This window comes from Pinus tabuliformis, chromosome 3_1, assembly GCF_031772625.1.
Source record: "Pinus tabuliformis cultivar Carrire ecotype Pingquan chromosome 3_1, CPIR1, whole genome shotgun sequence".
NCBI lineage: Eukaryota > Viridiplantae > Streptophyta > Pinopsida > Pinales > Pinaceae > Pinus > Pinus tabuliformis.
The window spans coordinates 896,943,402-896,957,109 of record NC_142301.1 but is presented as its reverse complement, the minus strand read 5'-3'; the positions used below and the strand labels follow the sequence as shown (position 1 = coordinate 896,957,109).

The window sequence follows — 13,708 nt, the reverse complement described above, 5'->3', positions numbered from 1 at the left end:
GAAGTACCCTGCACCCCTTGGAGCTCCTAGAGCTCAATGTGTGCATCATACATGACCCTCATAAGAGGGTCACTGAACGACACCAAGTTGTTCTCGGAAAGTCAAGAATTTGACCTTCCTCAGGGGCTTCGTCAAAAATGTCGGCAACCTGCTCATCTGTACCGATATGTTGGAGCCTTCTCGCTCATTGACTTACCATATCCCAGATAAGGTAGCCGCTAATGTCTATCTATTGGAGCAATCATCGAATACAGGATTCCTCAACAATTGAATCCCCCCTGGTTGTCATAGAGAATCACGGTGGTATTCATCATGTGTACAAACAGCTCACTGAAGAGCTTCCACAACCAAGCAGCTTCACACGAGGTCATACTCGTAGCTATGTATTCAGTCTTAGCGGTGCTCAAAGCAACCATCTTCTGCTTCCTACTCATCCATGATATCGAAGCAAAATCCAAAGAGAACCAGCAATGTGAAGTGCTCTAGTGATCCTCCACACTACCTGCCTAGTCAACATTCGAATAATCATGCAGCTTCATATTTCCGGCAGTGTATCTCAATCCATGAGAGATTGTGCCTCGAAGATATCTCAAAAGATTCTTGGCACCAATCCAGTGAGGCTCAACCAAATATGAGCTCACCATGCTAACTGCAAAACATATATCTGGATGGAATTTCACCAAGAACATCAATGCAAATGAGTTTATGAAACTCAGAGGCATTTCCCAAATCTGGTCCAGCATCATCACCATATAACTTCTGAAAGTTAAGATCCTCGAGGTAGTCACAGGCTTGCAGTTTACCATTCCAAATCTGGATTCCAACTCCCTCTTACTTCTGCAAATGAGAGGGTCTACACCTGTCAGAAAGAGGTCGTCCTCAGAAAGTGTCAGTATGAGAGGTCTATCATCCACAACCTTCAAGCAAAGGTTTGGATCAACTTCACTCCTAGTGAATCTCAGCTTCATCAGACAGCTATCAATCCTCTCATACTATGCCCAGGGTGTTTTGCTTCAAGCCATAGAGGGCTTTCTTCCTCCTGCATACATGAGATTCCTGATCATGAATCTCAAGCTCCTCGGGTTGTTCCAAACCTGTGGACCTACTATATGAGGGGAATGGTACCCTTGTAAGATTTTCCTTTGGTACATCTTAGACATGTACCTTCATGCTCCTTCTGAATTTAGGCATCCCTGTCACCATCTGACTCACATCGGGTAGCACCCCATAATAAGTAGACCTTTGGTGCTATAGTTGAGATGTGACAACTGACATGGTCCCCAATGGACCATCCTGCAACTTGATACAAACGCCAACCCTAAACTCAAAAACACATCTTTGAAAATTCTATTTTCAAATATGTACCTTTCCATCGATGAATGCCACCCTGAAACCTTTGGCTTCCATTGCCGAAATGGACACCAGGTTCTTCTTGCGATCAGGTACATAAAAGAGATCCTATAAATGAATCGAGTTACCCTCATTCAATTGAGGGGTAACATTTCCTACACCCTTTCCGGGATAGGTGGCATTGGCTCCAAGTATAATCCCACGACCGTTTCCATCTCTTACCAAATTCGAGAGAGCATCCTTCTATCCGATGAAGTGCCTTGAAGCACTATAATCAATAAGCCAGATTCCCACAGAATCTGGAGGAGAGGGCCAATACGAGATAACTTTATCTTGTCAGAAACAACTTTCTCTGAAGAGTCGGCCATTTCCTTGATGACCTGCATTACCTGTCATTCCTCTGATCATTGAAGATGTCCCTAGAATGATTGTTATCATCATCAGGTGATGTGTCCCTGCCATTCGGACACTCCTTCGCATAATGGCCGAACAAGTCATCTGCCTTTCTTTCCACCCTTAGATCCGGACTTCCTAATGAAGTGATCTTTAGGTAGGCCATCATAAGCTTCCACTGCGCCATTCTGATAATGTTCTTTGCTTCGATTTCACCCTAGGTGAATTTGAAGAGGGATGAGGAATCCATTGATCCTTTTGTCCTTTCCCAACTGTCTTCGGTGATTGCTCTTTCACTCTTGCTTGGGCATTGTCTTCACCTCACCTCTGATACCATGTTAAGTTTAGGTATGTTCTATGCTTAGAGCAATTTATTTTAATTTTCACAGTTAGCTCAATATCTTTTCCAGATTAGCTAGATAATCGAATTCGCCCTAGAGGCCCCTCGAATCCTGAATCTAGCGAATCTGACACGATTCGATCTGGATTCGTGTCCAAATCATATGACACGTCGTGTCCTTTTCTAACTCGTCAAATCCGAAGTCGTGTCACGATTTTCAAAAGCGTGTCGCGATTTTGGGAATCGTGTCCTATTTCCAGGACTCGCTAAGCTCAGCGCAGGTATGAAAAGGGCGTGTTTGCTCATTAATATTTTCATTTGGCAAGTGATTTGTGCTGTTGGCAAGTGATTTGTGCTGTTGCAGCAGGGAGTTTAGCATTCAGCAAGGAGAATCGACCACCGGTCCACCAGGTAAGTGCATTTGCAGCATTTCTGATCTCACTGTTCAGTGTTTGTAGAATGCAATTTCTTCCATAAACTAATGAATGGGGTGGTGAACCATTAAAATTTAACGGTTTACATTATGGCCCCTCGTGCTGTCCATCAGTTCACCAACTCAAAATGAATTCCAAACTCAATCTTTAAATTGTATCTCGTCATCAGTATATCCCAGAACAGTGGACTGTATAGCAAAATGGTCTCCATGCCTCGCTATGCCTTGTAACATTTCCTTAAATAAATCAAGACAGGCCTTCGATGCCATCATTGACCGCTCAATGCTAATTAAATGCACTTGCCTGTATCAATGACTGAACAATGACTTGACTTGGTAAAAGTTTAAAACTCGGTGTTCATATCCATTCAAACTACACATTGCCAAGAAGTGCGCTCATTATGTTTGATACCAGACTTCAGATAACTAACCTATGCGGCTATGCCTGAATTTTGAAAGTGAAAGGTTAATCCGGTGCCATGCTTTTGAAAGTTAACCTGCATGAAACATGCCAGACTGTTCTGAACCTGAATAGCTACCAATTTATAATAGTATGGACCCTGCGGTTGTTATGAATGGGGTCGATTTGTAATGAAATTCAAATAACTTTATATCTGGACAGTGGAATCTATTTAATTATGTGTATTGTAACCTTGAATTTCTCAGAATACTCTGGCAACCTTGAATTTCCAAAAGACATGCTAAAACTGTCTCTATTCTAAGACTGGCATTTCACCTCCATTTTTTTGCATTTTTTACAGCAGTTTGTATATGATTTTTTATTTACAAATTTGTGCATGCTTTGTTCATTTTTTTTACAGGTAACAGTGTTCATGGCTCAATCAAAGGCAGCAGTTAGGGGGCAAAGGAAGGGCAAGAATGTCATGGGTAGAGATGCCCCTCCTCCCCCAATATCATCAGAGTCTGCTGCAAGTAATGTTGAGGGAAGAGGACTTAAAGACAATGATAAATATCCATTGTGGAAATATGTCACAAGAGAGGATGCGCCGGACAACAAGGGAAAGGGAGGAGGCAATGTGTAATGGAAATGCAACTTTTGTAACATTTCTTTCAAAAGCACATATTACCGTGTGAAATCACATTTGTTGGCTTTACCTGGTTGTGGGATTGGATCTTGTAGAGCTATTACTTCACAAAAGAGAAAAGAATTGGAAAAGGAAACCAATGTTGGTATGGAACATGTGGCACTGACTTCGAAATCAAAAAAATCCAAGAATGAAGACCCCCTTACATTTTTGAGGAAAGCCACCACCAAATTTCCATTTGAGAGTTATACTTCTACTAGGGGACAAGCATCAAAAAGAAGAGCGCTTGGTCCAATGGACAAGATTTTCCAAAAAGAGAGACGGGAAGAGCTTGATCTCACCATTGCCTTCTTCTTCTATCAAAACTTCATATCATTTAATGTTGCACATTCACCTTTATTTGTTGAGATGTGCCGAGCTCTAACTCAAGGGGCTCCAGCAGGGTATGTGCCTCCTGGGTCAGAGAAGCTAAGAACCACATTGTTGACGAAGGCAAAAAAAGAGGTGCAAAAAATGCTTGAGCCTATTGTAGCATCATGGCCAACATCTGGGGTTAGCATTGTTTCTGATGGATGGACAGATCCAGCACGACAACCAATCATCAACTTCATGGTGTCTTCCTTGAATGGTCCAGTTTTCATGAAAGCAGTGGATACACTTGGCAAATACAAGGATGCACAATTTATGGGTGAGTTATTTATTAAAGTTGTTGAAGGTGTTGATTCTTGTGTGCAAATCATTACAGATAATGCACCTGTTTGCAAGGCTGCTGGCATTATTGTGGAAGCTAAATATCCACAAGTGTTTTGGACACCTTGCATTGTCCATTCATTGAACTTAGCACTGAAATCCATTGCTTCTGATGTGCTTTGGATTGGAAGCATTATTGGGGATGCAAGACATATCCGTAACTTTGTGCAAAATCATACAAATGCCCTCACTATCTACAAGGAGTACAACAATCTATCATTGTTGAAGATTGCTGATACACGGTTTGCATCTTCATTCATGATGTTGAAGAGGTTGAGGGAGGTCAAGACCGCTCTTGGGTCCATGGTTATTTCTGAGTTTTGGTCTTTTTGGAGAAAGACAGATTAGGCAGCCTCTAAAAGAGTGAAGGACACAGTGCTAGATGATGCTTGGTGGGAGAGGGTAGATCTAATTATTCGGATCATGGACCCTATCATTTCTTTGCTTCGAGTTGCAGATACAGACAAACCCATCCTAGGAGAGGTTTATGAGGGATGGGATTCCATGATTGAGTCTGTGAGGAGCATTATTCTACAGAGTGAGTGCCCCGAGTATGAGACATCACCAGAGGCCTTCTGCGATACCATACATGATATTCTTGTCAGCAGATGGGACAAGAATTGTACACCTTTACATTGTTTGGCTCACTCATTGAACCCCAAATACTACAGCCATGAGTGGCTGAATGGTGGACCTTCCCGCAGATTCCCTCCTCACATGGATGGTGAAATCTCACAGGGGAGGAAAGAGGCATTCATGCGGATTTATCAGGATAGTGCATTGCTTGCTGAGGTGGAGGATGCCTTTGCAGAGTTTTCCACTGGCAGTGGTCGATTTGGAGGTTATGATGTGATTAGAGACAGGGGGGCTAAGAAGCCCTATTCTTGGTGGGCAAATCATGGGGCAACAAGCCCTCCTCTTCAGCAGTTAGCCATGAGGCTCCTCTCTCAGGTGACTTCATCCTCTTGTTGCGAGAGGAATTGGAGCACATATGGGAATTCGCATAATGTGAAGAAGAGCAGGCTTGAGCAGTCCAGGGCAAAGACAATGGTGTATGTGCACACCAACCTTCGTCTTATTTACAAGCAGAGGGAAGAGTGGTTGAGGGGAAAGACAAAGATGTGGGATGTCTTTCCTGATGATATGGGTCTGGACACCACTGTTGAGTTGGCATTGGCCAACATGGATCTCAATGATCTAGTGCTAGAGCCTGTTAGATTTCATGACTTAGAGGGGTCAACCTCCACACCAGCGGATGCAAAGGCGACTATGGATACAGGGGAGGAGGAGGATGCAGAGGAGAGCAGTGGGGACCATGATGATGAGGACAATGGTGCTGATTCTAATGCTAATTGATGCCTTGAGGCTTGTATACCTGTAGTTGTTTTATATTTTCTATTTCTATTTGCCATTGGCATTGCACCAACACTACCTATGTAACACATTTTGATTTGATGACTTAATGAGAAAACTACAGTTGTCAATGTGTTTATATTACTATCTTGTAGTTGTAAGTTGTCTTTCAGTTATGATTCTATGAATTATGAATCATGATTTAAATTTTTAATAGATTTATCATTTATGTGACCAGTACCACTGACATTTATTTGAATTTTGTATGTACTATGCATGCTAATAGCTATAGATGAAGATCTATGTTTGAAATCAATAAATTTGTATCATTAATTAAAATTTGTGTAAGAAATATCTAATTTTTAAATTTTAATATATATATATATATATATATTAAATATATATATATATATATATATATTTTTCTAATAAAATAATATATAAAAAATCCTAACGTGTCCTGTTCCGGGGGTCAGCGTGTCTGAATCCGACACCACGAATCTCCAATCCTACGTGTCCCGAATCCTCGTGTCAGGTGACTTAGCAGATTAGCAATCACATCAACATTAAAGTAAATTGCAGATAGAACATAAACATAAATCATAGAAGACAAGCCAAGACAGAGGACACACGATGTGGCGCTAGCCAAGGACAAACCCCAATGTGGGGAAACCCTTCGTTAATTCTTCTTATATGATCTTCAATAGTTCAGCACAGAGAGAGAGATAGTACATTTACAACAGAAGTCAACACTTTGACTTATCTAGATAAGAGCATAGATCATCTCTAACAAGATGATACATGAGATCAGTTGAAGACATGTTGCTTCAACTGATTCTCCAAGGTGACTCCTTCACCTATCATCATGCTGCATCTCGTCATCATGCTGCACCTCACCATACTAAACCATATTGCACTCATCATCACAATGCTCCATCTCATCATGCTTCATCAATCATGATAGTACCCATCACTATACTGCATCATGTACCATCATGTGCCATTGTTGCACCTTGTTTTGCCACCATGTGCTTGTTGTATCTTGCTTACCATACTGTTGTCCCAATTGCTATTACAACACTATGTCTTACTGCTGTCCCAATTGATATTGCAGCACTATGTGTCTTGCTGCTGTCCCAATTGCTATTGCGCACTATGTCTTGCTGTTGTCCTAATTGATATTGCAGCGCTATGTGTTGCTGCTGTCCTAATTGATATTGCAGCACTATGTGTCTTGCTGTCGTCCCAATTGAGATTGCAGCACTATGTGTTGCTGCTATCCCAATTGATATTGCAGCACCATGTGTCTTGCTGTTGTCCCAATTGAGATTGCAGCACTATGTGTCTTGCTGCTGTCCTTCATACTGTTGTTCTTCACCTTTTAGTTGATGTGACCATGATGACTGGTTAGGGAACCAAACACTGATATAACAGTCCTTCAATAGTCAACAAAACAACCCTAAAATCTACGGTCCTCCTTGTGTAGGTGTTCTCCACTTCGTTGAAGGTGTAGGGCACAAGATAGCCCTCAAATCTGCCTATGCTACCCTTGGCTGTGGTGGTATGGCCTACGGCCTACCACATAGCAATCCTGTAGGTTTACGACAGCCTTCACAAGGGTTTATTCTACACAAAATAGTCCTTAAACGACTGCGGTTTAACCTCCAGCCCTGCGGCCTTCTCTGCTCATCAACCAACCCTTCAACGCATTAGAAACAACCCTTAAACATGCCCTAGAACAGTCAGTTGTACCTTAGCAACTCGACCTCCCCTTTAGAAATGCCCACGTTGTCCTTAAGTTGTCTCTCCTTGCTGTGGTTAGGGCATTTCTCTTTGTTGCGGCTAAGTCTACTAAACCTGCGGTTAGGGCTCTTTAAGGGCTCCACATGACAACAGATCTTGCTGCGTATAGAAGCTCTTCTAAATAGTGGTAGATCTCCCTTCTTTGTTGCGGTTAGGGCATCCTTTAGGCAGCGTATAAGGGCAGGTTTGGGCAGCATATAGGAGCCCCTTTAGGCTATGTATAGAAGCCTCTTTATTGCGGCCAGATCTCCTTCATGACTGTGTTTTAGGCTTCCTCTAGTGAGCGTATAGCTAGGGCATCATTATCATCTTCATGTTTGCGTTTTAGACTTCCTCTGGAGAGAGTATAGCTAGGGCATCATTATCATCTTCATGTCTGCATTTTAGACCTTTCTATGGACAGCGTATGGCTAGGGCATCATTATAACAGCGGCTAGGGCATCCTTCTTGACCTGCAATTAGGGCTTCATCCTCTTAAATTTCTCTTGCCACTAAAACCCAAAACAAGTGGAGAGAAATCAAGAGTGAAGTGTGTGTCTAAATGACTATCAAGTCATCTCCTTTTATACTAAAATGTTGAGCACATGAGGGGTTTATTTGGTTGTTGGCCGACCTTGACGAATTGTCTTATAACACAAATAAATTCATAACTCCATGAATACTTATCGGAATCGGATGATCTTTAGATCAATCCTACACCTCTCGATGAGAGGGATCCAAGAAAAATATCAACTGCCATAAATAAGATGACCCACATGGAGTTGGCCCTAGTTTCCAATTTTAACACTATTACACTTAACACTTCTTCTCTTGGAGTTGTTTAGCGCAAGGATAGAGTGTTGTTTAGCACAGGAATTCCACCCCATCTTCAAAGGACTTCGAGTGCCTCCCTAGTTGGGAATTCAAAGAGTCCATTGTTGGGCTTTCATAGAGCTCCACTGACAGCAATATTCCCAGCTCTGCGTATTTCCTCAGCGTAGAAGCAATTCGAGCAATTCATTGTAATCCAACATACAACGATTTGGAGTCTAGGTTATTTGCAAGAAGTCTTTCTTACTTGGAGTCGAGAATTTTGTGGTGATTTTGTAGGGATAGAGAGCAGCAAATCTGTGGGACGAAATTCTCTTCATTTGAAAGTGCATAGGGGTTTCTTACTTATTAGCCTACACAAGGCAAGAAGGGAGAAGAATTGTGGAGAGATAAGGGTCGAAGATTAGAGGTATACCTCAAGGGAGAATTTAGATAGTGGTAGATTTGGGCATAATTCCGTAATATCAAACTGTGGGGCATTTTTCTGGCCAGATTGGGCGAATTGCACTTGTTGGGGGTCACTAGCGGTTGATGGATTCAACCCAAACCCTTTCTAGGTTTTTGTGGGTTTGGTGAGAGGAGTCTGGGGTTAATTTCGTAGAATTTTTTGGGCAATATTTCTAGCAAAAATCAGTGTTCTAGTAAGCAGCTAGCAACAAAAATTATCCGAGAAGGACGCAGTTCACTCTGAGACCATTTCCACCCCTTGGTTGTTGAAAAGTGTAACTAGGTTTGGTCTTCATAATGACATGTAAATATGGATTTATGTAATAAGATGTAAATAGAGAAAAATGAAATTATTTTATTGACTTCCTTCATGGGTTTCATGAGCAAGGATTTTTTTTGAGTCAAGACTCTAAATGAGAGGCTTTAGGATTTATCTATCATCTAGTCATAAAATGTAAGAGTCATCATCATGTAAATGAAGCCATGTTACATTTTGTAAAAGGTCAATATTATCTATGTAAAGTATCCTCCAAGAACTTGTCACCAAACCTCTTCAAGTCGGCCTACAAACGATAAGGAAATTGCTAGATCAAGTCAGCCTAACTCCAGTTGTCAAGTCAGCCTACAAATGATGAGGAAGCTGCTAGATCAAGTCCACCTAATCCCAGTTGTCAAATCGGCCTAAAGGGCAACGAAGGAGTTGTATATATAGCCTAACTCGTCCTCCATTTGAAGACAAGAAACTCAACTTACTTGAGACAAGAAGAAGTGCGAAAGAAGGAAGAGAAGCAGTAGTACGAAGAAGGAAGAAAAGGATAAGTGCGAAGAAAGAAAGAGGATTCTTCTGGGTAATATGAAATTAGGGTTTCTTCTATGCAACAGAATCTTCTAGGACAGCGAAAATTCTTCTGGGCAGCAGAATCTTCTGAGGCAGTGCGAACTCTGGGCAGCAAAAGAAGGAACCTTCTGGGAGGTCGAAGTAAAGACCTAGAGACCGAGTCTCTCTAGAGGAAGCCAGGAAAGACCTAGAGACCGAGATTCTCTAGGGAAAGCCGAAAAGAAGCAGTAAGAAGGATAAAGACTGAGTTCTCTAGAAGGAACCAAGGAAAGCAGTGTGAGAAAGGCAGAGAAAACTTAAAAGGAAGAGGCAGAGTATCTAGGTTGGTGACAAGGTTCTTGAACGGATACAAGAGTCAAGGGTCTATGTCATGGTCTTAGTACTTATCAATTGAAGATCTAAGAAGGAGAATTTTGATCGGGTTTTCCTCTCAAGAGCCGAGAGGTTTTGGCCCTGGCTAGAGAAGCCTATATACAGTGTCACTTGTCTCTTTTATTATTGCATATTGGTAATTGTCTTGATGAAAGAACACACTAATAAGCTAACAAAGAATTGAATATAAGATTAAGAAGAAAAAGAGCATCACAAGCAATTAGCAAGAAGAGAAATTGTTATTTATTGAAAGCCCTAGATTTCTCAACATTGGGTCTGTGAGATTTTTCTGGGTTATTCTGGGTTCCTTGTGAGGAAGCTCCAATTAATTTCTCGGAATTTTCTGAGTAGTTTAGAGGGTCGAAACACCAATTCCATTCTATCCAGCAGTAGCAGAATTTACTGGGCCAGCACAGAGACTCGGGGAGAGCAACTTCCAGCACTTGGGCAGCTCCATTTTCACCTGGGACTTGACTAGCTCAGTGTAGCAAGCTCAGGTTCTTCTTCTTCATTTATATGTACCTTCTTTTCTCAATTAATAAAATGGCTTAGCTCTTGGTACAATTTCTGGTGCAATTTGTCATTACGCTGGTGTGTTAGTTTTATGGTTACATGTTTATGCTTTATTTGTTGTTATCACTTAATATTTCCCACTAGGAATATTACAAGGCCATCCTAGCCTTCTAGATGACATAGTTGGAGGCTCCCTCCAACCTATCCTGATCTCTAAGACCAATTGTGGCCATCTCTTAAACTGAAATGAAAAACTCCCTCTTTCATCTGTTGGGTTGTTGAATCTGCTATTCACACTCCCCTTTGGAGTGAAACAATCTGCTTACAGTTACTGCCGACTGCAACTGGAAATTTGGATTTCTAGGCTAGAAACCCTCATAGAGAAATTTCCCCCTATATGTGCACTTTCTCTTCCACCTGGCACTGATCTTTCTCTAGCAACTGTTGAAAAACCCTCCTGCGCCCAAACAAGGAATCTGCCAATCGAAAATACTGGATTGTTGCTCCATCTGCCTAATAGAATCACCTAAACTAGCAAGACGAATTCTTCTGCAACCCTGCACTGAAAAATCGAGCTGCTCAAGCAATTCGCATTGCACAACCCCAAGAAAAAACGTCCCGCTGCTCCCTCTAAACAACAAATTTTTCTGCTTCTGATTCTAAGCTTCCCCTGTCTAATCAAACTTCCTCTTATACCATGTGAAATTTTCACTACTGAAATTTTTATTGCAACAGCTGGAATTAATTCTTCTAACTATAAATTAATTTAGCAGTTTATTGCTACGGCAACAACAAATTAATCACACTACAATCTTCACAAATAAAAATATTGTGGAAAATAAACTGGAAACTGAGAAAACACTGGCGCACACACACAAATATGACACCATTATTTTTGGACAATAGTTCCCAAAAAAACCCAACTTGGTAAAACCGGTCCAGCAGCTGAGGGTTTTTATTATTAAACATTAGTGAGATATTTTGAGTACAACTGGATGCCGAAAACTGGCAATCCTACAGAGAAAATACTGGCAAAAATCTAGTGAGGAATTTTCCTCACCCCACAAGAAATCTAGCACTAAACACTGGCCTTTGAAACCCCTCGACGAGCTACCCTGCGTCACCCTTTGAACAGGCACAAATTCGTGTTGCTTGGATCTCACTCTGAGCTGCCTCTTCAGCCTGCCACAGACTCTGGAAATGTTTCTCTTGGCTTCTACGAAATTTTCCTCTCTATGGAGCTCTGAGACAACTTCCCGAATCTGCAAATCAAACTGCCTCTTAGAGGCTTTTGTGCAACCTCTTTGTGGCTATCTCTGCCTCTCTGCAAGCTACTCTCCGGAATTGGAAAATATTCCTCCGAACTCATTGTGACTCCCTGCCCCTCTCTATCTATGTTTCCCTTATCTGGCTCGAACTCTTCTGCCAACTGTTGCTTCTCTCTGGAAAATCAATCTGCCCAAGGAAATCAATCTCAAGTGTGTTCCTCCATCTACCCATCGACTTCTTCTTATAATTTCGATTTGGGACTCCAACGGCAAAGATTAAATCTTAAACAATGGCTGAGATTATTTCCTAGTTGATCCGTGTGAGTTTCTAAAGAAATCTCACCTTCCTCAATTAATTATTGTTAATTAATTATTTTCTCTAAGTTAGACTTAAGAAAAAATTAATTTCTGATTAATTAACTTAATTAAGGCATCTCTAGGTGGATCTTCCTGAAACCTTTTTTGGGTTATGGAGTCCTAATGTTTCTTAGCCTCTAACAATTGTCGAGGCTAGAACACCATCTGATGCTACAAAAACTAACAACTTCAACCATAGGTTACATGTTGTACATCATGGATATCCCACAAGTTATTTTATAAAGAAAAATAACTACGCCGTGTTTTTGTGTTCCAGAAGCACTTCTAAACATATGAACATATAATATTGGAAATAGGTGCAAGTTGTTTTAGCATAAGAGATAACAGACATGGGTAATCCTAGGTGTAGTCTGCCACCTCACTGACCTCTGTTAACTTCAGGAAAGATCATATGTGGAATATAGATGCATGTTCTGAGGTGCAAAATAAATTTCTGTCATATTCTGATCATTCTCAATTGAGAACAGGATCTCAGAAAAAACACTGATGCTGCTGTTAATGATAAATCTATTCCATTCCCTATAAATTTTTGTCAGTGTTAATAGTGACGATACCAAACTACGTAAAATAGCAAGAGCTGTAAGAAATTGATACCAGTTAACATAGCAAACCTATTTGATTCCCATGTTAGTGTGAATAATGATGCTGCCTCAATTAAGAAAATATGTGGATTCTGCAGTGTGCCTTAGACAGAGGGGCATAAGATTTTTTGGCCACAGGTCAGACAGGGAAAGGAAGTAGGAAAGAAAAGGCACTCATATGGCTTAAACATAATAGCAGTATAAATTTGGAATGGCATTTACAACATATGAATTTCCATCATGGAAAAATTACACTTGAATCTCAGAATCCATTCAAATAGGAAAGTATTGAGATAACAATTTAGTAACTAAAATGGGGTACATAAAAAGACACGTGACAGCCTGCTATTTCCATTTTAAAGGAGCATTTCATAAAGAGGCCAATATTGATTGTTCATTGTAGATAAAAGATCATTTACTTAATATGTCGTTTACAACCTCCATACCTTTGAAACCTCATCATGCTTGAATCCCAACAACAACAGAGCCTGCATAAAATACTTTTATTTTTAGCACATGATTGCTCATCCAAACCAAACCCAACAAATTGCCCATCCAACACCAAGATGCTTGATGACTGGATTATGGCTTTCATGCAAGAGCATTCATAATTCATAATCGAATATCCATTTTACAGAATATGGAGCAAGCATAACACGTGCAATATCTTAGTCGTATGTGCATATTGGAAAATACATGCCACTGACTGTCCAAGGTATCATTAACAGCTAATCAGGGATATTTTAGCAAGTTAATTTCTGTTGTAAGAGAGAAATAAAGACATTAGTTTTAACATCATTAAAGACATGAATTAGCTTACAAATGCTATTTCGAGAGAGAAAAGGGCTACAAGAAGGTTTTGTTCTTTGTCGTAAGAACATAGCCTTCCTACTCTCTCCTCTCCTACTGATGATAATGGAGCTGTATGGAAGTGAATTCTTCCTTTATAATTTGGGATGCTTTGCAGATAAGTATGGTAAAAGGCATTAAACAATAGGCCTGAACTGACATGAATTCATACTCACTCAAAGGG

General features: G+C 40.7%; 1 protein-coding gene across 2 annotated transcripts in view; it reads right to left on the bottom strand.

The window, feature by feature from the left end:
* Positions 1-13,708, bottom strand: part of LOC149190532 (vacuolar acid trehalase) — a 548,002-nt gene that overhangs the window by 340,914 nt on the left and 193,380 nt on the right. The window contains exon 3 of one of the 2 annotated variants that reach the window (XM_089413420.1): positions 13,122-13,163. The exons of the other annotated variant lie outside the window; for it this stretch is intronic. Coding sequence (XP_089269546.1) covers positions 13,122-13,163 — 42 coding nt within the window. The remainder of the gene's footprint in view (positions 1-13,121; positions 13,164-13,708) is intronic. 2 annotated transcript variants of the gene reach the window in all.